At 43.6% G+C, this 27,225-nt stretch overlaps 2 protein-coding genes across 3 annotated transcripts in view; one reads left to right on the top strand and one right to left on the bottom strand.

The window, feature by feature from the left end:
* The window catches only part of LOC107388255 (ras-related protein Rab-26), a 168,803-nt gene that overhangs the window by 24,442 nt on the left and 117,136 nt on the right, over positions 1-27,225 (bottom strand). The window lies entirely within an intron of this gene.
* Positions 4,462-16,526, top strand: LOC107388254 (uncharacterized). 2 transcript variants are annotated; one of them, XM_070545501.1, is made up of 2 exons: positions 4,462-4,598; positions 5,508-8,946. In XM_070545501.1, exon 2 carries the CDS (start codon positions 5,539-5,541, stop codon positions 6,613-6,615), a length of 1,077 nt encoding a protein of 358 aa, XP_070401602.1. In that variant the 5' UTR covers positions 4,462-4,598; positions 5,508-5,538; the 3' UTR covers positions 6,616-8,946. The 2 variants fall into 2 exon arrangements, with proteins under 2 accessions (XP_070401602.1, XP_054592193.2); XM_054736218.2 differs by lacking the exon at positions 4,462-4,598 and adding an exon at positions 16,175-16,526 and having other exon boundaries at positions 4,634-6,564.

Raw genomic sequence — 27,225 nt, 5'->3', positions numbered from 1 at the left:
TCAGGGGAAGGGTTTATTATGGCTTCCTTTCTTGGCAACAAGGTCGTAGAGCAGGGTGTTTACTGGTTTGGATACCAGTGCAGGGGGAACGCAATGCTCCAGGCAGGTGGAACAGCCTGGACACTTCCGTGAGATGACCTCTGACCTTACAGTGGACAAATCACCAAACTGTTGTCCTTTGGTACTTGTCTGGTTGAGCTGGAGAAAGTTTTCTGCCATCCAGGATTTGATGTCTAAAATGCTGTTAAAAAGTGCATCCATTGGCCATGTGTCATCAGGGGACACAGAGATGTACAACTGTGTATCATCAGCGTAACTGTGGAAATTCACACCGTGTCTCCTGATGACACTGCCAAGAGGGAGCATATAAAGGTTAAAAAGCACTGGGCCTAAAATTGAACCCTGGAGCACACCACATGTAATCCCATGAACCCTAGAGGAACAGGTATCCAGACTCGCCAGGAAAGTTCTGTCTGCGAGGTAGGATGTGAACCACCAGTGAACAGCACCAGAGGCCGATCCGTTTCAAATGAGTTAAAAGAATAGTGTGGTCTACTGTATCAAAGGCAGCACTTAGATCCAGTAGAACCAACACAGTCACCCTCCGGGCATCATAATTTACTCTAAAATCATTTAAAATCTTCAGAAGGGCCGTCTCAGGGCTGTGGTTCACCCTAACACCAGACTGAAATTTTTCAAAGACATTATGGGTGTTGATAAAATCATTAAGTTGAATTAAAACAAGCTTTTCCAAAATTTTGCTTAAAAATGGTAAGTTGGATACCGGTCAATAATTGTCATTAAAATCTAAATTGCTCTTCTTCAGCAGGGGCCTCACCAGTTTTTCTGAAAAGGGTCTGATGGAATGTGGTGTTCCACAGGGAAGTTGTTTGGGACCTCTTCTGTTTTCTATTTTTTTAAATGATTTTCAGTGGGTGCTGCAACATGCGACTACAGCAGTATATGCAGATGATATTACTGTTTTAGCTTCAACACATAAGGAGAGTATATTGAATGAAATATTAAATAGAGTTGAGAACAGTCGAGCTGTGGATAACTGCTAACAAACTAGTGATTAATGCAGGAAAAACTAAATGCATGGTAGTTGGCTCCAAACATACTTTACAGACGATGCCAAAGTTACATTTAACTCTGAGTAACAATGTAATGGAACAACTAGAAGAAGTAAAATTACTGGGAGTAATAGTTTATTGTAAGTTATCATGGACCAGCCAGATTAATTATGTTTTACACAAAATGGGGAGATGTATGGGCATAATTAAATTTTGTTGCAAATATATACCACAATATTTACTTAAATGCCTTGTTCAATCATTAGTGCTTTCTTGTGTAATCAAGCATCTATTATTTGGTCCAGCACAAGTGAAAATAATTTGCATAAGCTACAAGTAGCACAAAATAAAGCTGCTCGTATTTACAGAACGAATGTGGGAACTAGGCATGAAAAACTTGCTTGGCTTAATGTGAAGAGAAGATTGAAGTATTTCTTGGTAACAACTGTGAGGAGAATAATAATTACAAAGCCACCAAAAATTATACATAGCAAATTATTTTTTTCAGATAATCATACTTATAATATGCGACAGATAAATGAGATGAAATGTGTTTTACCACGCAGTAGAACAAATCAAATTCAACGATCTATTCACTATAAAGCTATGATTGCATGGAATGCATTACCTGATTTTTAATTTTTGAAAGTAATAACATTTCTTTTCAGAAGAAACTGAAAATTGTTTTGTTTACACACTTAATTGTATAGTGACTATGAACTCTGTAACGAAGGATTGAGAATCTGGGTTTGAGGTTGAATACTGGATATCCATGAACTATGATACGAAACCATGGACATGATGTCACCATTCTATTATAATTTATTTTCAATCTTCATTGGTGTGATTAACTCCTTTCCCGATATTAGTCTATATATGTAATTTTGTTCTAGATATGTGATTTCATCTTGAGCTACTGGTATTATGTGAATTAGGGATATGTGTGTGTGAATGTGTGTGTGTGTGTGTGTGTGTGTGTGTGTGTGTGTGTGTGTGTGTGTGTGTGTGTGTGTGTGTGTGTAGGGTATTGTCTTTTGTAAAGAATTGTATGAAAATGTATGAGACCCCAGGAAGACTAGCATCTGCACTTAGGCAGAAGCTAATGAGGATCTCAATAAAACGAAACGAAACCACCGCCCATTTAAAAGCGGCAGGAAAGACCCCTGTCTGAAGGGAGCAATTCATCATAGTTGAAACCTCATCTCTAAAAGAATCACAAAATTGTTTGAAAAACCTAGTGGGAATAGGGTCCAGAACACATGTGGTGGGCCTCACTGAAGAGAAAACTTTATCAAGACTCTCAGCTTCAACCAGAACAAAACTGTCCAGTGTTTCCTCAGGTAGACACACACTCTCAGATGTGTCTAAAACCACGTTACGTTGAGAGGATAAAATGTTACATCTGATGGTGTCTACCTTCCCTCTGAAGTGGGCTGCAAACTCCTCACAGAGTGTTTGAGGGGGTTTTCTGAGTTGAGTCTGGGTTAGAGTTGAAAATATTATTGATTGTGGAGAAGTGAATTTTAGGGTTATTTTTATGGTCTGAGAGGATTTTGGAAAAGTATGCATTTCTTGAATTCCTTACGGCATTATTGTATGTTTTAAGTAGTTTTGAATATATCTGATGGTTTACTGTTAATTTGTTTTTCCCCCATCTCCTCTCCGCTACTCTGCAGTTTCTCTTTAGGTTAGGTTTTCATTTCTCCAAGGTGATGCTTGATTTGAATGTAATTTTTTGGTAGTGAGTGGAGCAATCAAGTTAAGAGCTGACTCAAATCTTCTGTTCAAATCATTGATAATGGCATCACAAGGGGCGGAGACGTTAGTTGGAGGGATATTGTTAAAAGCTTCCAGAAAACCAGCAGCCACTTCAGGGGTTAGATGACGCTTCTTTACAGTTCTCACAAAGGGCCCGCATTGGATAAAGCTGGTGACGTTAAAAAATACACAATAGTGATCAGACACTGCTAAGTCAACAACAGAGGACACACCAGTGGACAGGCCATACGTGATGAACAGGTCCAGGGTGTGTCCTCTGTTGCAAGTTGGCTGCGTGACATGTTGGGTAAAATCCATATAATTCAAGATGTTTAAAAAAATCTGTGGCTAAAGGGTCTAAAAGGTTATCCACGTGCAGATGAAAATCTCCAGCTAAAATAATCCTATCAAAGGAGTTGTGTAAAATTGATAAAAACTTTTGAATAAAAGGAGCACTCTGTTTAGGAGGCCTGCAAACAGTAACACATAAGATCTGAGGAATGCTAAAAGCGGCTGCAGTGTAATCAAAAGTGTTAAAATTATCAAATAAAACAGGTTTTGATAAAAGTATTGATGAGCTTATAAAAGCTGTCCCGCCTCCCCTTTTCCCATTACTCATTGAAAAATCGAAATTAAAATCAGGTGGGGAGGCTTCTGTGAGAACAACAGAGGCATCTGAACTCAGCCATGTTTCAGTTAAAAGTAAACACTGAAGATTAAAATCTATAATCAAGTAATTTATAATAAAAGTTTTGTTCAGCAGAGAGGGAACATTAAAAAGAGCCATACTGACAGATGCTGGAGGTAGAGTGGCTGTGTGATTTATTGAACTTGAGGTTTTTGGTAGCTGTTTAAGGTTATTGAAGTTGGGTTTGCTAGATTTATGTTTGATTGGTCGCTCTCTGCTGATAATGACAGGTAGGTGGCTGGTTCGGCAGGGTCCAAGTCCAATATGTGAGTTACTGTTAAAATCAATGCTATAGGTGCTTGGACCAGGGGGGCATCAGGCTGATGGGGTAGGAGGGGGGACGAGTGAGTGGGGGTAGCAGAGGTCAGTGTGGGATGCGGGGGGGGGGGGGGGGGGGGGGGGGGCCGTGGACAGGCCAGGCTCATCCCCAGGGTACGTGTGCCATGTCTGTTGAGGTGGAGTCCATCAGCGCTGAACAGATCTCTCCTGCCCCACAAAATGTTTAAATTGTCTATAAAACCAATGCTGTTCAGTGCCGTGATGGAGGAGAGCAGGGTGTTCAAACGTCCAATTCCCCTGCCAATGGTAGGAGTGGGGCCAGAAATAAAAACAGACACAGGTGTGCTCTTTAAAGTATTAAAAAGACAAATAAAAGATTTCCTAAATGAAGTTTGATGACTGATGACTTCAGAGAAGACACATCTGGGTGCAGCAACTGTGAATTATTAATGAAAATAGTTACATATTAGGGATTATGGTAACGTGAGAATGACACCAGTGGTGCGAGTTTGAAGTGTTGTGTAGTTATGTGAAATAAATCTCCTGGACAACACCAACTCTCACACACTTACTTCAGGGTGTTGTGAAAACATCTGTTGCTGTTGTGTTGGCGTAGGGGCGTTGGTACAACTGTGTGTTAAATGAGGAATTTGTGGGTTTCAAGGCGTTCCTTTAGAGAAGTTGTGGTTTAGTTGGGTGGGCTGCTAGAAAGGGAAACTGGCAGAAAGAGTGAAATGAAGACAGAAATGATCAAGAGAGATTAATCGAGTCTAACGGCTGGAATCAGCACAAAGCTGCAGGTAAACATATTTTATTATTGACGGTAAACCACCTGAAGATTGAACATTACTTTTTCGTCTTTAAATGGAAGTCTGGATAAAAAGTGTTTTGTAGCGGTTGGGTTACCTTTTAAAGGTGTAACACGGATTTCCCCTAATACATCAAGACACAAAGAAAGATTATTGGGCCTATTCTGTCTAGGTTCAGGCTCAGGAGCACTGACGGATACTTTATATTCTAAAATTATTCATTGACAAAACTTTTTCTGAATATTTGAACTTTAACATGCCAAATATTAGAACTTGTGAATTTGGCCAGAGTCTCACTAATAATGCTCTTCAGGTCAAGGAGGGACTTTAGATCCACTTCAGTTTGTTTTTATGATTGTTGATATAGTTAGCATTTGATCTAGAAGGTGGAATGTGTGAGACACATAGGAATGTGAGTGGGAATGTGTCATTATAGATTCTACAAGAATTCCTATTTCCTGGCAGTAACATGATTTAGTACCATTGTTTCATTTAAGCGAACTAACCATAGTATGGTGTGCATTTTGATTTAGACTATGAAATAATCTATAAAACAAAAAATAATTTATACGTGTGTTTTAGAATTAATAGAACTTTAAAACCATAATGCATATTTATTCATAGTAAAATTGGTGAAATGATGATAGAATATTGAATATTTAATTTTTCCTGATTAAATCGCCTATCCTAAAAAATTAAGGGACAAACAACACCGTTTAGGTACATTTGGGTAGCGCCTCAACATTGTGCCAAAATCTTGTTGCAGACTCCTGAGCAAGAACATCTGTTGTGAGAAAATAAAAGATTGTGAAACTTTATTTGAAAAGTCAGGATGGGCGTCTGCTGTTCCTCTTTTTGAAATGAAAGTATGTCAAATGTCCTCCCAATTTCTCTCTTCAGGTTTTTTTCTACAGCGTCTCTCTGCAAGAAGATGAATGAACGTCCTGTGCATATGGTGCCCCCTAGTGGCAACTATGCCAAGTGTGGCCAGAAGAGTAAAAGCGAGTCAGATTATTACATTGTTGGTGCCAGAACTCAGAACGGAGTCGACATTGAGCCCCAAGGGCCACAGTTTGTTGCAGCACAAGTTAAGGGCTCTAAAGAGCGACCTTTATCAGCAACGTTGATCGATGCTAACACATGTTCTCATCAGAGATATTTGTCAGTTGACTTTTGTAAATCCAGGACTTCTGTCATCACTGTGAAGAAGACCGTTAAGGAACCTCAACCTGCACAGAGAAGAGTGTCCCTGAAACAACTCCAAGCATCATCACACTCTTCCTTCAAGCGCTACTCCTGCCCACCAATTGGGATCTGTTTCTCTCAAAGTCAATCTTCCTCCTCCTCTTCCGCTTCTTCTTCCTCCTGCTCCTCATCCCCTCCTGTTCCAACTTCTGTCATCACCGGACATGATCCCCTAGGCTGGAAGTTCCAACCCAGGTCCAGATCAAGATCCTCCAGGAATCACACCAGAAGGCTTTCTTTACAAATCCCTCAACTAGATGTCCCAACTCCCTCCTCTCCAAGCCTAAATCTTTCACCCAAAACCAAACTTACCCACAGACCCAAACCGTCCCCCCGACACCACTCTGAGCCCTCCACCCTCAGGGTGATGGAGAAGGCTCTTCCAGTGATGGCTCCTGAGGAGCTCTGCGCAGTACATCTTAGAGCCACCACACTGGGGGAGCAATCCGACGAGGTCTTCAATGACTCAGCTCCAGAGAAGAGGAGAGATAGTGCTTCACCTGCTCTACCACATAAAGTCCCACCACCTGTTCCACTAAAGACTGCCCTGACCAGACAAATAGCACATGCGATTGGTTCCTCAAGGCGTTGCCTCAGGCTAGTTTCAGCTCTAAGGAACAACCACAAAAACACTTATTCAAGTGTGACATACCCAACCTCTGGGTATTCACCTCATATTATGAGTCAGAACAACATCTGTACTGCTGAAAAGGTAAGTGCACCAGATAATTTACTTTATGATAACCTGTGTAAGATTACATGACTAAATCAGCCTGCACAGGTCCCTTTGGCTGAGAGAAAGGTCAACAAAAATTGTCAATTTAAACAATGAGGGCTAATTCCTAGTTCACGCTGGAAGCATCCGCGGCGCAGAACGCCAGAGGAATGTCACTGGTTCTAACTGAATCCATTATTCAGGGTTCCCACGCGTCCTGGAAAACCTGGAAAATGATAGTCCAATTTTCCAGTCATGGAAAACAAATGGAAAATGGGGGGAATTGCAAAATGTCCTGGAAATTTTTGAGTTGTCCTGGAAAAATTTTTTCCCTCCTTGTGGATAAACAAACGGATTAAACATTTTGGGCAATATTGGGCTGCAGCGCTTCTCCTTTCATTTCTGCATCTAGCTGGCACAGTGCCCCACATGACGCTTCCAACCAATCAGATTAGGGCTGCAGCTATCGAATATTTTTGTAATCGAGTACTCTATCGAATATTTTTTTCGATTAATCGAGTACTCTAATAAATTACCCTTTTGTGTTTGTAAACCATTATATCACATAGCATGTTATAAAATATGAAAGGCCTCTTAAAATGAGAAAGCAATTGCCAGTTATTCTTCAAGTTTTATTCAAAATGTTTGCAAAACTTCAGCACTTCAACTTTACTTCACAGTAAACAAATGTCTGTGCAAAAAATATACAACCTGAGCCGATTTTCCCCTCGTGCGAGAATCTGCTAGCCTGCAAGCCAGACAAAAACTAGGAGGATAACTGTTGAAGTAGCGCTGCGAGCGGCTGCGGCCCAAACAGAACCCGAACCGCTCACGGCGCAAACAGCTCGCCGGCTGTTTCCCTATTAACACACGTCCGTTTTAATTTCTACACTTTTTTTTCTCACACTAACAAGGATTGTCGAGAAAGCATGTTTGCTGTGGTTTTGTCAAATTATACTGATCACAAAACATTTATTTACTTTCTTTCATTTTCCTCCGCCACACTCAAATACCCGTGTCCTCCTGCAGAAACCCCGAGGGACAACAGACATCAATAACACAATAAAAAGTCCGACGTGTTGCTACCAGACGTACGGTGTGAGCTGAAATTGAGTGCTACAAATGAAAAAGTCGCACAGTGTCCGCAGAATATATAGAAATACAGGCTAAAATGCATTATCTTGTAGAGGCTCCGAGTCCGCTTGCAGAAGAGACATTTACAGGTGCTGCAGCATCGAGGATGTGGTGTTGTGGTAGGCTAAATCCATTTTACAGTATTTATACTGGACTACGTTTTCCATCTTACGACGTGAAAAATGGTCCCACACCTTTGACTTTTTCTGTCTTTTTCGCACTCCATCGGGGTTCAAGTTGTCCACCATGGCTTAAGAGAAAGTTAAGTTACATTCGCTACTCGCGTGTGCATTCAGCCCAGTGGGCATGTGCGTCACTTATTTCGGTCCGGGTGAAACATGACCCCAGGCGATTGCAAAGCCATGAATTAATTAAATATGAATTAAACGAATCCTCGAGGCAGAGAATTTGACTCGAGGATTTTTTGTACTCGAATTATTCGAGGTACTCGAGGAATCGTTTCAGCCCTAAATCAGATTGCATATTCTCCTTCAGTTCCAGTTCCACTTCTGTTTTTCCAACTGTCATTTTTGCTAGATTTACAGATTTTTCACCCCTAGATTTATTTCTCCAAAGAAGGGCCAAAAGTAGCAACTCGGTTCACGAGTATTGCTTTATCGCAGTTTATAGAGTGAGAGGTTTTTCTCCTTCTCTCTGTTGAGTGACAAAGGAGCAGCGGAGAGCTTTTGTTTTTTTCACTCATGAGTTGAGACGAGCGAACATGACGAGAGCTTCAGGATAGCAACGGATAGCAGGTAGTCTACCAGACCCGCGCTCCACTGAGTAATTCATACTAGTTCTATCGTCCGACAGCAGAAACAAATATCTACCCTGAGTCTTGTTTCTGGATGACTGGACTAACCTAAAATGACCAATACTGGAAGCAAGATGCAGTTTAACATCCAACTATGTGAAATAAGCAGTAAAGTGTAATGTGGTGTGTACAGTCTTCAACTCACTTCAGAGATCTTCAACTCACACCTCCGGCAGAGCTTTGACCGCGTCCCGAGAGCAGTGGGGGACATTGACTCCGAGCGGGCCTTTTTCCACTCTGCGATTGTTGAGGCGCCTGTTGCTAGCTGTGGTCGCAAGGTGGCCGGTGCCAGTCATGGTGGCAACCCCCGTACCCGCTGGTGGACACCAGAGGTTCGGGGAGCCATCAGGCTGAAGAAGGAGGAGGCCTACAAGGCATGGCTGGTCTGTGGGTCTCCGGAGGTAGCAGACAGGTTCCGGATATCCAAGCGGGGTGCAGCAGTGGCAGTTACCAAGGCAAAATCTCGGGCGTGCGAGGAGTTTGGTGAGGCCATGGAGAAAGACTATCGATCGGCTCCAAAGAGGTTCTGGAAAACTGTCCGGCACCTCAGGAAAGGAAGGCAGCAACTCGCTCACACTGTTTACAGTGAGTATGGGGAGCTGCTGACATCAACTGGGGCTATAGTCGGACGGTGGAAGGAATACTTTGAGGAGCTCCTCAATCCCTCCTACGTGCATTCCGAGGAGGAACCAGAGCCAGGAGACCTGGAGATGGACTGTCCAATCTTGGGGGCAGAAGTTGCTGAGGTAGTCAAACAACTACACAGCGGCAGAAGCCCAGGGGTGGATGAGATTTGTCCTGGGTATCTCAAGGCTATGGATGTTGTAGGGCTGTCATGGCTGACACGTCTTTGCAACATTGCTTGGTCATCAGGGGCAGTTCCTGTGGAGTGGCAGACTGGGGTGGTGGTCCCCATCTTTAAGAAGGGTGACCCGAGGGTGTGTTCCAACTATAGGTGGATCACACTCCTAAGCCTCCCTGGAAAAGTCTACTCCAAGGTACTGGAGAGGAGGGTCCGATCGATTGTTAAATCTCAGATTGAGGAGGAGCAATGTGGTTTTTGTCCTGGCCGTGGAACTGTGGACCAGCTCTATATCCTTGCAAGGGTGATGGAGGGGACATGGGAGTTTGCCCAACCAATCCACATATGTTTTGTGGATGTGGAGAAGGCTTATGACCGTGTCCCCAGGGGCTCTCTGTGGGGGACGCTCCAGGAGTACGGGGTGGGTGGCTTTCTGTTAAGGACCATTCAGTCCCTTTACCAGAGGAGCGTGAGTTTGGTCCACATAGCTGGTAGTAAGTTTGACCTGTTCCCGGTGAGGGTTGGACTCCGCCAGGGCAGCCCTTTGTCACCGGTTCTGTTCATTACCTTTATGGACAGAATTTCTAGGCGCAGCCGTGGTGTGGAGTGTGTCGAGTTTTGTGGCAGGAGAATCTTGTCTTTGCTTTTTGCGGATGATGTGGTCCTCCTAGCTTCATCCAGCTCTGACCTTCAGCTCTTGCTGGGTAGGTTCACGGCCGAGTGTGAAGTGGCTGGGATGAGGATCAGCACCTCCAAATCTGAGACCATGGTTCTCAACCGGAAAAGGGTGGCTTGCCAACTCCAGGTCGGGAGAGAGGTCCTACCTCAAGTGGAGGAGTTGAAGTATCTCGGGGTTTTGTTCACAAATGAGGGTAGGAGGGACTGGGAGATCGACAAGCGGATTGGTTCAGGGTCTGCAGTGATGCGCACGTTGAGCCGATCTGTCGTGGTGAAGAGGGAGCTGAGCCAGAAAGCCAGGCTCTCGATTTACCAGTCAATCTACGTCCCAATCCTCACCTATGGTCATGAGCTTTGGGTAATAAACGAAAGAACAAGATCGCGGATACAAGCAGCCGAAATGAGTTTCCTCCGTAGGGTGGCCGGACTCCGCCTTAGAGATAGGGTGAGGAGCTCGGACATTCGGGAGGGACTCGGAGTAGAACCGCTGCTCCTCCGGATCGAAAGGAGTCAGTTGAGGTGGTTTGGGCATCTGGTCAGGATGCCTCCTGGACGCCTCCCTGGGGAGGAGTTTCGGGCATGTCCTGCAGGCAGGAGGCCCCCGGGTCGACCCAGGACACGTTGGAGAGGTTACATCTCCAATCTGGTCTGGGAACGCCTTGGGGTCCTGCCGGAGGAGCTGGTGGAGGTGGCCGGGGAGAGGACGGTCTGGAGCTCCCTAGTTGGGATGCTGCCCCCGCGACCCGGACCCGAATAAGCGGAGGAAGACGACGACGATTTCAATCAGCACAGTGAATTAACCTGGTTCAGTTGCTGAGCAGAACAAAAACATGACATGGAGATGACTTGATGATGCCACAATGTCACATCTCTGGTATAGTAGAGAATAACTTCTGTTTTAGTTGCGTTGCATTGTAAGTAGAGGAAAGCAGGTGAGATTGTGAAAGACAAAAATCTTTTCACAACTATATTGTCAAAATAACGGTATAGGTAGGTACAATATCATATCTGTTTCTAAATATATCGGGATATCGGCAAACCGTAGTTATGATAACTTGACTTGTACACTGAAAAAGTCTTGAATATGTCCTGGAAAAGTCCTGGAAAATAATTTCAAGAAAAGAGTGGGAACCCTGATTATTGTCTTTGGGGGTGATTCAAACCAGCCGTGACACGTGACACAGACATTTTTAGGAGCGTCCCAGAAGCAGCGTGCCACGCCGCTAAAACAGGATCAGGTTCCATTTTTTCCAAGAGCTGCTTCTTGGACACGAGTATTTCCACAGTTCACACAGGGCTAGACAGGAAATCACATACGGTTTCAGTGGAAAACCTCCAGTGATTTTCAAAATAAAAGACTATTGCAGCGATGCAACTTCATATCTATGTAGATTACGTCAATACACGTCACCTATTGACTTATTTACTCCCAGCATTGTTTGACAAATGCAATGGCGTGTTTTACATGGCTTTAATGCTGACAGTGGAGAGGAATAACATCATATTTGACATTATCCAGTGCCTTGGGGTCATTCTCGACAAAACCCTTTTTCATTTGCACCACATATTGGTAACATCACCCGGAATGACTTCTTCCACCTCCGCAACACTTCCTGAATTCCTTCATTGCCGTCCCAGCCCAACACTAATATCCTGGTTATCTCATTTGTCACATCCCGCACTGACTACTGCAACGCCCTCCTCTCTGGATTTCCTACCAAGCTCATCGACAAACTGCTTGTGACCTGCACCTAAATTTCTGACCATGTCACTCCCATTCCAATCAAACTTCACTGGCTCCCGGTTCTATTCCACATCCACTACAAAAACCTCATCCTCACTTACAAAGTTCTGCACCACCAAGCTCCTGTTTTCCTCCAGGACCTCTTACAATAATACACTCCCCAGTACACTCTCTGTTCAACCTCTGCTGGACTACTGACAATCCCTTCAACACATCTCAGTGCCTCCTCCTTGAAACGTCACCTTATCGTGGTGGAGGAGTTTGAGTGCCCTAATGATCCTAGGAGCTATGTTGTCTGGGGCACTTAGTGCCCCTGGTAGGGTCTCCCATGACAAATTGGTCTTAGGTGAAGGGTGAGACAAAGAAAGGTTCGAAGGATCTTTCATGGCGGTTAAAACGAAGAGTCGGAGTACCCGGCCCGGAGGGTTACCGGGGTCCCACACTGGAGCCAGGCCTGGGGTTGGGGCCCGTGAGGGAGCGCCTGGTGGTCGGGCTTTCGCCCATGGGGCCCGGCCGGGCCCAGCCCGAACCGGATACATGGGCTCGTCCAACTGTGGACCCACCACCCGCAGGAGGAACATGAAGGGTCCGGTGCAATGCGAATCGGGTGGCAGACCAAGGCGGGAGCCTTGGCGGTCCAATCCCCGGACAAGAAAACTAGTTTTTGGGACATGGAACGTCACCTCGCTGGCGGGGAAGGAGCCGGAGCTTGTGGCAGAGGTTGAGCGGTACCGGCTAGATATAGTCGGACTCACCTCGACACATTGCATTGGCTCTGGAACCCGAGACCTGGAGAGGGGTTGGACACTCTACTTTGCTGGAGTTGCTCCGGGTGAGAGGCGGAGGGCTGGGGTTGGCTTTTTGTTAGCCCCGAGACTCTCTGCCTGTGTGTTGGGGTTTACCCCGGGGGACAAGAGGGTAGCTTCCTTGCGCCTTCGGGTCGGGGAACGGGTCCTGACTGTTGTTTGTGCTTATGGGCCAAATATCAGTTCAGAGTACCCACCCTTTTTGGAGTCCCTGGGACGAGTGCTAGATAGTGCTCCATCAGGGGACTCCATTGTCCTGCTGGGGGACTTCAATGCTCACGTGGGCAATGACAGCTTGACCTGGAGGGGTGTGATTGGGAGGAACGGCCCACCTAATCTGAACTCGAGTGGTGTTTTGTTATTGGACTTCTGTGCAAGCCGCAGTTTGGCCATAACGAACACCATGTTCGAACATAAGGATGCCCACCGGTACACTTGGTACCAGGGCAGCCTAGGTCACAGGTCGATGATAGATTTTGTAGTTGTATCATCTGACCTGCGGCCGTATGTTTTGGACACCCGAGTGAAGAGAGGGGCGGAGCTGTCAACTGATCACCACCTGGTGGTGAGTTGGATCAGATGGCAAGGGAACATGCCGCGTAGACCTGGCAGACCCAAACGCATAGTGAGGGTCTGCTGGGAACGCCTGGCAGAAGAACCTGTCAAGACGGTCTTCAACTCCCACCTCCGGCAGAGCTTTGACCACGTCCCGAGAGCAGTGGGGGACATTGAGTCCGAGTGGGCCTTGTTCCACTCTGCGATTGTCGAGGCGGCTGTTGCTAGCTGTGGTCGTAAGATGGCCGGTGCCAGTCGTGGTGGCAACCCCCGTACCCGCTGGTGGACACCAGAGGTTCAGGGAGCCGTCAGGCTGAAGAAGGAGGCCTACAGGGCGTGGCTGGTCTGTGGGTCTCCGGAGGCAGCAGACAGGTACCGGATAGCCAAGCGGGGTGCAGCAGTGGCAGTTGCCAAGGCAAAATCTCGGGCGTGGGAGGAGTTTGGTGAGGCCATGGAGAAAGACTATCGATCGGCTCCAAAGAGGTTCTGGCAAACTGTCCGGCGCCTCAGGAGAGGAAGGCAGCAACTCGCTCACACTGTTTACAGTGGGGATGGGGAGCTGCTGACGTCAACTGAGGCTATAGTCGGACGGTGGAAGGAATACTTTGAGGAGCTCCTCAATCCCACCAATGCGCATTCCGAGGAGGAACCAGAGCTGGGAGGCCTGGGGATGGACTGTCCGATCTCGGGGGCAGAAGTTGCTGAGGTAGTCAAACAACTACACAGCGGCGGAGCCCCGGGGGCGGATGAGGTTCGTCCTGGGTATCTCAAGGCTATGGATGTTGTAGGGCTGTCATGGTTGACACGTCTCTACAACATTGCGTGGTCATCGGGGGCAGTTCCTAGGGAGTGGCAGACCGGGGTGGTGGTCCCCATCTTTAAGAAGGGTGACCTGAGGGTGTGTTCCAACTATAGGGGGATCACACTCCTCAGCCTCCCTGGAAAGGTCTACGCCAAGGTACTGGAGAGGAGGGTCCGATCGATAGTTGAATCTCAGATAGAGGAGGAGCAATGTGGTTTTCGTCCTGGCCGTGGAACTGTGGACCAGCTCTATACCCTTGCAAGGGTGATGGAGGGGGCATGGGAGTTTGCCCAACCAATCCACATGTGCTTTGTGGATGTGGAGAAGGCTTATGACCGTGTCCCCAGGGGCACCCTGTGGGGGACGCTCCAGGAGTATGGGGTGGATGGCTTTCTGTTAAGGGCCATTCAGTCCCTTTACCAGAGGAGCGTGAGTTTGGTCCGCATAGCCGGTAGTAAGTCGGACCTGTTCCCAGTGAGGGTTGGACTCCGCCAGGGCTGCCCTTTGTCACCGGTTCTGTTCATCACTTTTATGGACAGAATTTCTAGACGCAGCCGTGGTGTGGAGTGTGTCGAGTTTGGTGGCAGGAGAATCTCGTCTCTGCTTTTTGCGGATGATGTGGTCCTCCTAGCTTCATCCAGCTCTGACCTTCAGCTCTTGCTGGGTAGGTTCGCGGCCGAATGTGAAGCGGCTGGGATGAGGATCAGCACCTCCAAATCTGAGACCATGGTTCTCGACCGGAAAAGGGTGGCTTGCCTCCTCCGGGTCGGGGGAGAGGTCCTACCTCAAGTGGAGGAGTTTAAGTATATCGGGGTCTTGTTCACGAGTGAGGGTAGGAGGGATCGGGAGATCGACAGGCGGATTGGTTCGGCGTCTGCAGTGATGCGGATGCTGAGCCGATCTGTCGTGGGGAAGAGGGAGCTGAGCCAGAAAGCCAGGCTCTCGATTTACCGGTCGATCTACGTCCCAATCCTCACCTATGGTCATGAGCTTTGGGTAATGACCGAAAGAACGAGATCGCGGATACAAGCGGCCGAAATGAGTTTCCTCCGTAGGGTGGCCGGGCTCAGCCTTAGAGATAGGGTGAGGAGCTCGGACATTCGGGAGGGACTCGGAGTAGAACCGCTGCTCCTCCGGATCGAAAGGAGCCAGTTGAGGTGGTTTGGGCATCTGGTCAGGATGCCTCCTGGACGCCTCCCCGGGGAGGTGTTTCGGGCATGTCCTGCCGGCAGAAGGCCCCCGGGTCGACCCAGGACACGTTGGAGAGGTTACATCTCCAATCTGGTCCGGGAACGCCTTGGGGTCCTGCCGGAGGAGCTGGTGGACAAGGCTGGGGAGAGGACGGCCTGGAGCTCCCTAATTGGGATGCTGCCCCCGCGACCCGGACCCGGATAAGCGGAGGAAGACGAAGACGAAGACATCTCAGTGCCAAGGGTGCCCGTGCCTTTTGCTGCTCAGCACCAAGACTTTGGAACTCCCTCCCCCTAAACATAAGAGCGTCAGACTCCATCGCCACATTCAAATCCAGACTCAAAGCTCACCTGTTCACACTTGCATACACGCTCACTCCAGAAGGTATTCACTAATGCCCGCTCGTAGGTTTACATGTGAATTTTACAATTTTGAATTATCTTGTTTCTATATTTTAAATTCTGCTTTTATGCTCTGTAAGGTGACTTAAGGTGATCGAAAGGCACCATTAAATTATTATTATCATCAAACAGGATTTCCTTTCTTTTGGTTTAATGGCGAATGGCATTAACAAATTGCTGACTTTGAAGTCTCGAGCAATTTTGTGACCTTGCGAGGTAAGCGAGGAGCCCGGCAGAGAAGCTCCTCCGTGGCTGAGATTCTCCCGGTGTGTACTGGCACGCAGCGAAGCTAGCGAGTAAACCGTTGCGCTGCTGTTCCACGCCGCTGATGCCTGTGGTGTGAAGCAGAGGTTAGTCATCCTGATGTATTTTGATCCCGCTCTTCGGTGGCACTCCTGCAAAGAGTATGTTTGCTAGTTTGAAGTGCTCCCACAATTTTATCTCACCGTACTTTGAAATCACACCCTAATGATCACATGCACACTGCAAACATAAGCCCTCCTGTAGCCAGGTATGGGATCCAGCAGAAAACATCAGTAGCTGCCTAATAGCTCAGAGGAAGCCAGAAATGAGCTGAGGTGCAGAGGACTCTATCAGCTGACTCGTGAAAAAAATTGAGAAACTGAAATAGTACATTAGTCAGTGAAAACTGTGTCACCTTTAAATCTACTTTTTCCCAGGATGCAACAGGGAGAGGTACATCCCACAGTTCCCTGGTGGAAAAATGAAGGAAGGAATTACAGAAGATTCTCCAGATGATTTTCACCAAATCATTGCCAGGCTGAAGTGGAGGGAACAACGTGTTCCTGAAGAGAGGACACCAACTTTACTCTGCTGCTTTACAAGTAATCTCCTCTAGGTGCTGAGGTGTGAAGCATTTGTACATGTTGTCCCGCTTCAAAGTGAAAGAATGTGATTGTTATTTGGGGAGGTTTTAACATATCTGCTTCATTCTTGCTCTTGCAGTCAATCTATGTGAGTGTATGAGGACACGAATGTGAATTTATTTTCATTAAAGTGAATGAAGAACCAGTGAATTTATTTACTTTTTCAGTCACCAACTGCTCACTTTACATATGCATCATATTGATTAATTACATGAACAATGTTAAAGAGATTGTCTTTACAGTTGTTATACTAATTATAGATTTTCACTAAATGTTTCATGTTTTATATTATATCACTTTTTATTTGATAACATTTATTTTGAAAGAAAAAAAAAACTGAAACATACAATTTCTAAGCCTCCTACCCCAGGGCAAATCTTAGACCCGAAGAAGCTTCTTGGATGAGATGCTGCATGTCTTCCAGATGACCAGAAAAGTCCAGGTGTTTTCAATTAGGACTCTGAAGGTGATCACGTGGTAGCTGCACACAGCGTCTCTGCGGGCTGGAATGTATGAGGTTCAGTTGATCAGCTTGCACTGACAGACATGGCCATCAAACAGAAATATTGATGAAAGGGCCCTGGCCTCCCCGGCTGAACTGGCACCTCTTAAAACCTGATGCAGGAATTGTCACCAGCATGGATCTAACATAATAAGTTCTGCCAACTCATGCATTGAGCAGGCACACATCTGACCCTCTTCACACGTCCTCACGTCACACCTCCAGAATCTCACCCTGAAGAGTGGTGGTTAGAGGGACCGGAGGGGCTTGCATACAGAAGCCTCACCTTTGTCAGTGTGCCCCAGGGCATCTGTGGATAGAATGTAGCTTATCACCACCAGCGTGTGAAGGTGTGTGTGAATGGTTGAATGACATGATAAAAATGGGTGATGTCTTACGTGTAGGGCGCCTACAGGCCGGTTCTTTTCTTTGTTGTTATTAGTGTGGTGAAACATGGACAGCTGTGGTGTGGGAGTGTGGGGTCAACCAAAGCCTTACACTAGCGATGGGACTTTTGGCTCTTTGAAGGGAGCCGTTCATTAGTCGGTCATTTACCTCAAAGAATCGGGTCCGTGAGAGCGTGGGGGCAACGTGTTCCTCCAGTGAACATGAGAGTGATATGATTTTTAATATACTGCTGTGCATATTGTACAGAAACAGATGAACACATGTAGTTCACTGAGAAATGGTAAATGGTAAATGGCCTGTATTTGATATAGCGCCTTCTAGAGTCCTGGAACCCCCCAAGGCACTTTACAACACAATCAGTCATTCACCCATTCACACACACATTCACACACTGGTGGGGATGAGCTACGATGTAGCCACAGCTGCCCTGGGGCGCACTGACAGAGGCGAGGCTGCCAAGCACTGGCGCCACCGGTCCCTCCGACCACCACCAGAAGGCAACGTTGGTTAAGTGTCTTGCCCAAGGACACAACGACAGCGACAGACTGAGTGGGGCTCGAACCTGCAACCTTCCGATTACGGGGCGAGCATTCAACTCCTGTGCCACCGTCGCCCATAAACATTTTGAGAGAAAACGTTTTGTTATTTTTTACAAATAATCTGTGACTCTGTGTCACGCTATCTATTTCCTGCATTAGCTGCTGATAGGAAATAGACAGGAAAGCTCTCAGGTCAGATAAAGCCATGCAGATCTACATCACACTGTGAAATAACATTCATGGACCCATCCACCTTGGTTTGTGATGGGGAAGACTGTGTTGTTTAACCCTCTGGAGGCAGGCGTTGCAGATTTGCAACGTTAAAACCTACCTACCTGGTTACTCCACATATGTATTTCATGAGCATTTTTAACTCAGAAGTTCTCCTGAAGGACCTAGTTGTTCTTCCTTTTATCAACACTTATTTTGAGCCTGAGAGGGTTAAGCGTCCAGGAGAGAGCAGAGTGCATCTCGGCTTGTAGAAGCTAACCTCACAACATGGCAGAACGGCTTTGGGCTAGTGCTATTTGTGGAGATAAAACATCATCGTTGCAGAGTGAACTGATAAAACTATCAATCAGAGGCGAGTCGTTCAATTATCAAAAATACTAATGAGTACAACTCCAAATCCTGCTACTGTCTACTCCGAACTCCTCCGACTAACTTCAGCTTCCTGAAAGTTATTCTGAGCTTTTATTTTCCTACAGAAAAGGATTCATTTACACTTGAGGCCACTGCAACAGTATTGAAAACAGAAGTAAATTTGGTCTCTAATATTAAAGGTGCAATAGCAAATTTGGAAAACAAATAAAATTATTTTTTTCATGTCTCTTAACAATGTTCTAACATAGCATCATTTTATTTCATTAAATTTATAAAGCACCTCCCACTACCTATTAGTCTTTTAATATTTTGAGATGTTGCAAATGTCACTCATAAAGTGCAGTTATTATGGATTTCCATAATTATAATTTATACTAATAGATAAAGTCAGCCCACTGTATAAAACTGGGGATAAACATCAGATCACAAATTCCTGTTTCTTTACTTCCTCAATTATCAAAAATACTAGAAAAACTGTTCACTTACCACCTAGATACATTTTTAGAAAATATAAATGACTAACTAATAGTGAATATGGATTCAGATCAAATCAATCTGCATCAACTGACAATCTGGGAGAAATCACAAATGCAATCGAACAGAAACAGTGTGCAGTAATATTCATAGATCTAAAGAAAGCATTTGATACAATCAATCATAACATATTGCTTGATAAACTGGAATGCTGTGGAATTTGGGGGGGAGGGGGGGGGCGCACTGGAATGGATAAGGAATTATTCGACAAACGGGAAGCAATTTGTGAAGTTAGATGGAATTATCTCGTCATGCTTGGGCATGGGTGCCCCAGGGGTCTCTAGTGGGTCCAAAATGGTTTATTCTTTACATAAATGATGTCTGCAAGGTCTCACAATCACTAAATTTATTTTATTTGCAGATGACACTAATAGTTTTTGTTCTGGTGACATTTTAAACCTTTAAGTGCAAGTACAAATAGATGGTGTGGAAATTGAAAGAGTCAATTAAATCAAATTTCTTGGTGTAATAATAACATAATAAGCTGGAAATCTCGCATAAAACATCTAAACAATAAAATCTCAAGAGGTATCTCCGTCACATTGTTGCTCCCCTTGCCTCTGTGCTTGGGGTTTACCTTAACTGTGTCCACCTGCCTCTTGTTACTCGATTACCAATCCCAGTGGGTATGTAAGCCTTGTGAGTTGGTTGGTTCATACTCGTTACGTCAATGTTTACACCCATCTACCCTGTCGTGTCTGCACTCCTGACCAATAAAGAGGAACCAAATGTCAATCACTGTTTTGCCTGGGTTAATTTACCTGCCTGAAGTATCCGCTCTTCCTCTCTCACCTTCCCTCCACATCGTGACAATCACATTATTCAATAAAGTCCAACACATTTTGGACCTAAAATCACTCTACATCTTATACTGTGCATTGATCCCTACATATTTAAACTACTGTGTAGAGGTTTGGGGAAACACTTCTAAATGTTCATCATCATCATCATCATCATCATCATCATCATCATCATCATCATTTGTGTTACAAAAACGGGTACTAAGGATAATTCACAACACTGGCTACAGAGATCATACAAACCTATTATTCCTAAAATCACTCATTTAAAATTGTCTGATATAGTTCATTTTCTAACTGCACAAATAATGCATAAAGTATCAAGATAGACTAAATGATTTAAACCATTTAGTCTATCTGTGTGTGGAGTAAAACTCTGGAACAAAATGAGTGAAGAACTGAGGCAATGTCCACGCATGATGATGTTTAAAAAGCAGCGTAAACAGATGAGTTTTACTAGATACAAATGGGAAGAAGGCAGACTTTGCTTAAAAACACAAACTGTTTATTTAGAGCTTCATTAGTTGTAATGATCCCATGTGTGTAATTGTTTGTTATGTAAACATATTGCAAATATTCTATTGTTCACAACTAATATTTAGACTAAGTGTAACTTGAATAACATGGAACACATTAACTAACTACAGTATTAGTTACTGGATATCGAGAGGGGTGGGATTAAATAAGCAGTTGCTTCTTCTTACTCCTTCTGAACATGTGTTCCGATTACCAGTTATATCATTACTATTGTTACTAATAATACTGTTGTTAATAGCATTATAAGGGACGGCAGTGAATTTCCTTTTTATTATCGTTTCATTACCCATTAATTTTAATTATTATTTAATTATTTGAAGATATTACATGGAAGCCACGTGTTAATGGTGTAAAAACAAAAATAGCAAGAGCCATTGGTTTACTGCATAAAATAAAACATTTTTTAAATTAAAAAGCATTACTTTAAGTATATAATTCCTTGATTGCACCATATATGACTTACTGTATTGAACTCTGGGGAACAATATATAAAACTCATACACAATCACCATTGTTACTACAAAAAACAGCCATAAGAATCATTACTCAGAGTAGTTATAGAGCATTGACCGGTCCATTATTTGCTGAGTTAAGAGTATTAAAGTTTCCAGATTTAGTGGATCATAACTTATTTAAATTGATGTATAAATCTGACAAAAATCATTACCAATAAATATTCTAATGAAATTTGACAAAAGACAAAGTTGCTACAATTTAAAAGGGCACGAAATATTTATGAAACCTAGATTTAGGACTGAAAAGTTGGAGCGCTGTGTTTCTGTACATGGAGTCGGGATACGGAACAGGCTGGAATACGTCATGAAAGAGGCCAAATCAACTATAAAGTTTAAACCAGGGGTGTCAAACTCATTTTAGCTCAGGGGCCACATTGCGAGAAATCTAGTCCCAAGTGGGCCGGACCGGTAAATTAAAAACAACTTCAGATTGTTTTCTTTGTTTTAATACAACCAATATAAAACAAGGCTGGAGCCAGAGGACAGTGTATCCAAAATGGTACAAGTACAACACCTGAAGTGTACTTGAAAATTTGAAAAAAAAAAAAAAAAATCAATCAATAAAAAATACATTCCTTAGTGATTCAAAGAGCTTACAGATCACATGGCTAGATCAGTTTCGTGCAGCACTTAAAGTATATTTGACTCATTTTACTTTACATCTTTTAGCTTTCACCAGCACATCAATATCAGAAGTCACATCCTGAGTGGCAGCCAACTTCAGGATGTGATTCAAGTTCTTGTGTGAGCCTTGAGCGCAGCTTTGTTTTATTTATACTCATTACAGAGAAAACTTGCTCACAAAGATAAGTTTATTTTCACTCTACATTGTAAAGTATGAAAATAAATTTTACACAATCATCTCGCGGGCCGGATTTAACCCGTTTGTGGGCCGGATTCGGCCCACGGGCCTTATATTTGACACCCCTCGTTTAAACAGAATGTAAAAAACTACATGTTAAGAAATTATATGGAATAATATTGGGAGGATTTTCTATTTTAATGTTGTTTTTTTCTGTATTGATCAGCAATGATTTCTAACTAATGTGTTGAAAGTCCATTCAAGGATTGTTAGTCAATTAGTGGCAAGCTGCTTGGCAGCTGTCTCAGTAATCTTTGTTAGCATGTTTTTATTTTGTGTTGATGGTGAGAATGGGGCAGATTACATATAAGATTTTCTTCTATCTGCACCTTTCGTTGTATTGCAAGTTGTATTCAATATTTTTTAAGAAGGCAAAAATACATCCTATTTTCTAAAAAAAAAAAAAAAAAAAAAAAAAAAAAAAACTTAAATACATTTATCTGCTCCTGATTCTAATAAAGCCCAAGTCCAAATAGTCCAACTTTGATGTAAAAGCCATTTCCAAAAAACTGTCACCATCTTGTTCCACTCTGTTGCATCATCAAGCACACCAGACGAATAGAGGGCCCTGATTGGGCCACAAAGCAGATAGAGAGCTATGATTGGCCTACCACTGTGGACCAATCATAGCTCTCTACGTGTTTGAAACCCCAATATAGAGCTGTGAGGGGCCAACCAGAATGCTGCTAGGGGCTGCAGAGGTTCTAATGGAGCATTCCTAGAATAAACTTTGCTAAGCAATAATTTGGTCTAGTTCACTCGGCTAGTGATGTGCAGCAGCAGGAAGAACGGAGCTGAGTGGCTTATTAACGGGAAATTTTATTTGGAAACTACCAACATTTAGCACCCAAAATATATTGTTTTGGGTGCTAGAACCTACCAAATGTTGATACTAAAGAGGTACCCAGCCCTACCCATGACTAGTGCGCCAACTAGCTAAAGTGGCTAACCTGCATATCTGAAAAAGTAAAAGCTGGAGACCACTAGTAACATTCCATGATGTACTGGGAATGTCCAGGTTTTAAATGAATGCCCAATAGATCCACAGCTTGTCTAGAGTTCGTTGGAAACTGCACTAAGCTGTAAACAGTTCACAGCTTCAGCATGCAGCTCATTTGAAATTGATGTTCTGGCCAGGTAGGTAGAGTAGGCCAGTCTCCATAGTAGAGCTTTTTCTTGGGCTATTTTTCAGGGCTCCGCAGCCATTTTGATCCCCAACAATGTTGGATGTGTCAAATAAAAGCTCAAATAGCGAGTTTCAACTAAAAACCGTTGAACTACGACCAATTTATGAAAGTAAAAATTACCTTTGGGCTTCTGGGATCAGGATTTTGGTTTTGGGCAACATAAGTATGGAGTTAAGGTAGGGAGCAATATTTCAAGTGGGTAAATAATGAGGCATTCAGCATGCATAAGTTATGAAATTGCTTCATCACACATTTCCTCAGAACTTTGCTTCCCATTAGCTGAAGAAGACAATAATGTGGAGGAGTTAATGTTTAAAATGAAATAACATGTTATTAATCCCTGAAGGGAAATAAGAATATTGCAGAAGACATTATTAAAGAAAAAAATGTATTTACTAATCAGTGAGAGCAGAACGTTTCAGTTACAGTGGGATGCTAAAGTTTGGGCATGACTTTCCTGCATAAATCGTTGGTTGTTACGATAAATATTTCAGTTAGGAGACACACACAGTGATGTTAGAGAAGAGAAACAAAGTTTATAGGATTTACAGAAAGTGTGCAATAATTGTTTAAACTATATTAGACTGGTGCATAAAGTTGGGCACTGTTGTTATTTTATTTATTCCAAAATCTTTAGAACTGATTATTGGAGTTCAACATTGGTTTGGTTAGCTCAGTGACCCTTGACCTCCACACACAGGTGAGTCCAGTTATGAGAAAAAGTATTTAAGGGGCCAATTGTACGTTTCCTCCTCTGAATATTCTCTGAAGAGCAGCAGCATTGGGTCTCAGAACAACTCTCAGTGACCTGAAAACAAAGATTGTTCTCCATCATGGTTTGGGGGAAGGAGACAGAAATCTGTCTCAGAGATTTCAGCTGTCTGTTTCCACAGTTAGGAACATATTGAGGAAATGGAAGACCACAGGCACAGTTCTAGTTAAGGCTCCAAGTGGCAGACCCAGAAAAATCTCAGATAAACAGAAGTGAAGAATGGTGAGAAGAGTCAGAGTCAACCCACAGACCCGCTCCAAAGACATACAACTGTAATGATTCATGTTCCTCATATTCAGAGATGGAAAGTAACACATTACATTTACTCACGTTACTGTAATTGAGTAGCTTTTTTGTATATTTATACTTTTGAAGTCGTTTTTAAAATCCGTACTTTTACTTGAGTACGCTTTTAAAAAAGAATTGTAATTTGCTACATTTTAAATCATATCCCTTACTGAGTGAAAATAAATTGTAGGCTTAATAAATTAATAATATTGCATGTCGCAGCGTCGGAACAGAAAGAGACACCTGCATGAGCACCGCATGTAAACTGGGGATGGGGGGGGGGGGGGGGGGCATTTTTACCGCAGTTTTATTCAAAAACATCAGTTCAGTCCCTGTGATCCACTCGCTGTTTACCTCCTCTCTCCCACCTCTCTTGTGGGTTGGAACCCGCACCTTCGCTCACTGGTGTGAAGTCATCAGAATTCTGCTTGGTTCGGTCATAGATATGTATATAAGCACGTGTTTATATACATATCTATGGGTTCGGTAGCCGGACTCGGTTCTGTGTTTGAAATGTGTTTCCCTACCGCTCCGCACGGAAGCGGCAAAATAACGTTTAGCGCTCATAACAAGCGGATTCTCAGCGCTTTGCTCATAAAACAGAAGACCTGCAGGTCTCTGTGAGTTAAAACATCCTGATGCTGTTCAGGTGTAAACATTGTGCTCCATCCCTGTGTTTGAACTCAGAAGATGCTCCTTGATGCCACAGATATGTGATGATTTAGCTTGTTTCTTTATTTTACTCCAGAATAAGAGATTCAATTATTACAAAAGCAGTTCAATGTAGTTCAATTAGTCATTCAAAAGATTCTAACATGCTGCAGTGTGTGTGTGTGTGTGTGTGTGTGTGTGTGTGTGTGTGTGTGTGTGTTACACATATAGGACTGCATGAGACAGCATGGTTTCATCAAATCCATGCATCTTATTTCTTGGCTGAAGTAATGGCTCAGGAAAATAACTTATATTTCATAAATAATGACGTCTTAATAGTGTCTACGATAATTTTTTATCTTATCTTTGGTCTGGGAGGTGTAACTTATCATGATACAAGCCTTTTAAAACATGTTAAAGTGTTGCAAGAGGAGATAAATGCATGAATTTAAAGTTCATGTTTGGAGACCAACCTTCACAGTTTGGAGGCTCACGCTGGTGAGGAGACACCATTAGTTCTAGTAACACCTGGGCTCCCAAGGCCTGTTCTGACAGGATGGACGTTACGGGACCCTTAAGGATTCCAGTTGGATGATTGGAGGATTATTTAGGAGGATTGGAATGAACAAACTGATTTCAGTGGTGAAGGGTTAAAGGTATTGGCTCGGCATTAAAATTGTAGAAATGCAAAATAACTACACTTTACCATCTATATAAACATGTACTGGGTCCAGTTTTTTATTTTGTTAAGGACTTTTGTCATAAATCATTACAGAAAATCCAAATCCTCTCCTCCAGACAGTGAAGAACTGTGTTTCGCATACGTCACTCCAGCACGTAAAACAAGGTAGCTGATGCTAGTATTGTGAATCACTGTTATTTGTTTACTTTCATACTCCTAATTATTACATAAAAATTGCGTTTACAGCTGCAGCAAAAGGTCTGAGCCATGTGTCTGTGTCCTACACGCGTTTTTAAATAACAGGTCTGATCTAAAATAATAACCTACATCTATAAATCCATCTAGAACTGCACCGCTACTGCTGGACTCCAGACGCGTTAGCATGACTGCAGCAAAATTGCTAACCGTGTTAGCTCTGGTAAGGAAAGAACAAGTCCTTTGGGAAAGCTACGACACACACACACACACACACACACACACACACACACACACACACACACACACACACACACACACACACACAGATATAATCTAAAAGATGATCTCTATTTTTCAACATTAGAACCTCCATGACATCCTGGATTAGTGCAAACAACGAATTGAGCTAAGGAGTTACTCCAGCATCAGGAAGATTTATTCTGGTAAATTGTTGGTTAAATATTTTCCAGAGTTATATCAATAAATACACACAGCAGTAAAACTGTAGATTACTGAACTATATTGGAACACATGATGGAGCTAAGACCAGCTGAGAACTTGTCAGCTTAGATCTCCCAGTGGAGCACAGAAATGAAATATTTAAGAAAAGTAAACAAACTGAACCGATTTTGGTTCTGAAGATGAACAGAATCCTCCGCTATGTCCAAATCAGGTCGCAGGTCTTCTGAGTCAAACGGTCTAAAACATGTCTGCACCTCTGGTAGTGATATCCAGCTGGCGGGGTTTGAGTTCGTTTGAACTTCTCCGGTAATCCAATATCCGTTCTCGTCGCCGTATCCCAGAGAAAAAACAAATCTGGCTGACTAGTAGAGGCTTCAGAAGCTACATCTGATTGATGACAAATTGTTCTCTGCTATAACGCTAACGCAGAAACACCGGAGTCAGGCGTTGTTTACTACAGCTGTTTTAGCAGAGCTCCATGTGAAACGTCACCAGCTTAGACCAGAAGTTAGTTTCTGTTTTTCCCGCGGCGGTCACAAACATCAGATTTTCTTACAATTCCAGCCGTCAAAATCCAAAAACCTTTATCATCTGAGGTTTTAATCCTTCTTTACACATGCTGTTCAAACAAATTTTGCCTCTGGCCGATCTAAATAAGCATGAAGGTCAGAGAGGAGCTCTAGGATGAACATGGATAAAGGAACTGTAATGTAGAGGTAAAGTAGGGCAGGGCCAGCTGTCATACGGTCCATTTGAAATGTTTGACTTTCATTTAGCTTGTTATGTGACAGGTTAGAGCACAGTCTCATGTTAAGAGTTTTGTCATGAGAACATTGAGATACCTCACATACTGATGGCATCTAAAAATTAACTTTTTTTTTAAAATAAAGAATAATTTTAATCACAATTGAGACGTACAATTGTAGAAAAACCTCGTCCAATCATTGTGCACGTCCTGTTCTCACTGATTGGATAGAAATCCTTCCATCAAACTGTGTGTGTGTCCGTGTGTGTGCGTGCGCACATGAGCGTGTTGTGAACTGGTGTTGTGGTTTTGCACTGATGTAACCATCTTTACGCGACAAAAATGTAACTAAGTAACTTTTACTTTGAGTACATTTTATTTACGATACTTTTTACTTTTACTTGAGTAAAAATTTAGGCAAGTACTTTTACTTGTACTTGAGTTGCAGGAAGGTTGCCCTTCCTGCACTAATCAGCATCATCTAGTTCACCTGCGTTCTGCCTGATAACTTCATGGAGCACACCTGTTCTTTCCTCTATTTAAACCCTTAGTGATCTCT

This window comes from Nothobranchius furzeri, chromosome 16 (genome assembly GCF_043380555.1).
Source record: "Nothobranchius furzeri strain GRZ-AD chromosome 16, NfurGRZ-RIMD1, whole genome shotgun sequence".
Taxonomy (NCBI): domain Eukaryota; kingdom Metazoa; phylum Chordata; class Actinopteri; order Cyprinodontiformes; family Nothobranchiidae; genus Nothobranchius; species Nothobranchius furzeri.
This window is presented reverse-complemented; position numbering and strand designations above follow the sequence as displayed.

Coding starts and splice junctions, on each gene's coding strand:
- LOC107388254 (XM_054736218.2), top strand. CDS start 5,476: ATGTCAAATGTCCTCCCAATTTCTCTCTTCAGGTTTTTTTCTACAGCG. Junction 6,565..16,174: donor ACATCTGTACTGCTGAAAAG/GTAAGTGCACCA, acceptor ACTTTTTCCCAG/GATGCAACAGGGAGAGGTAC.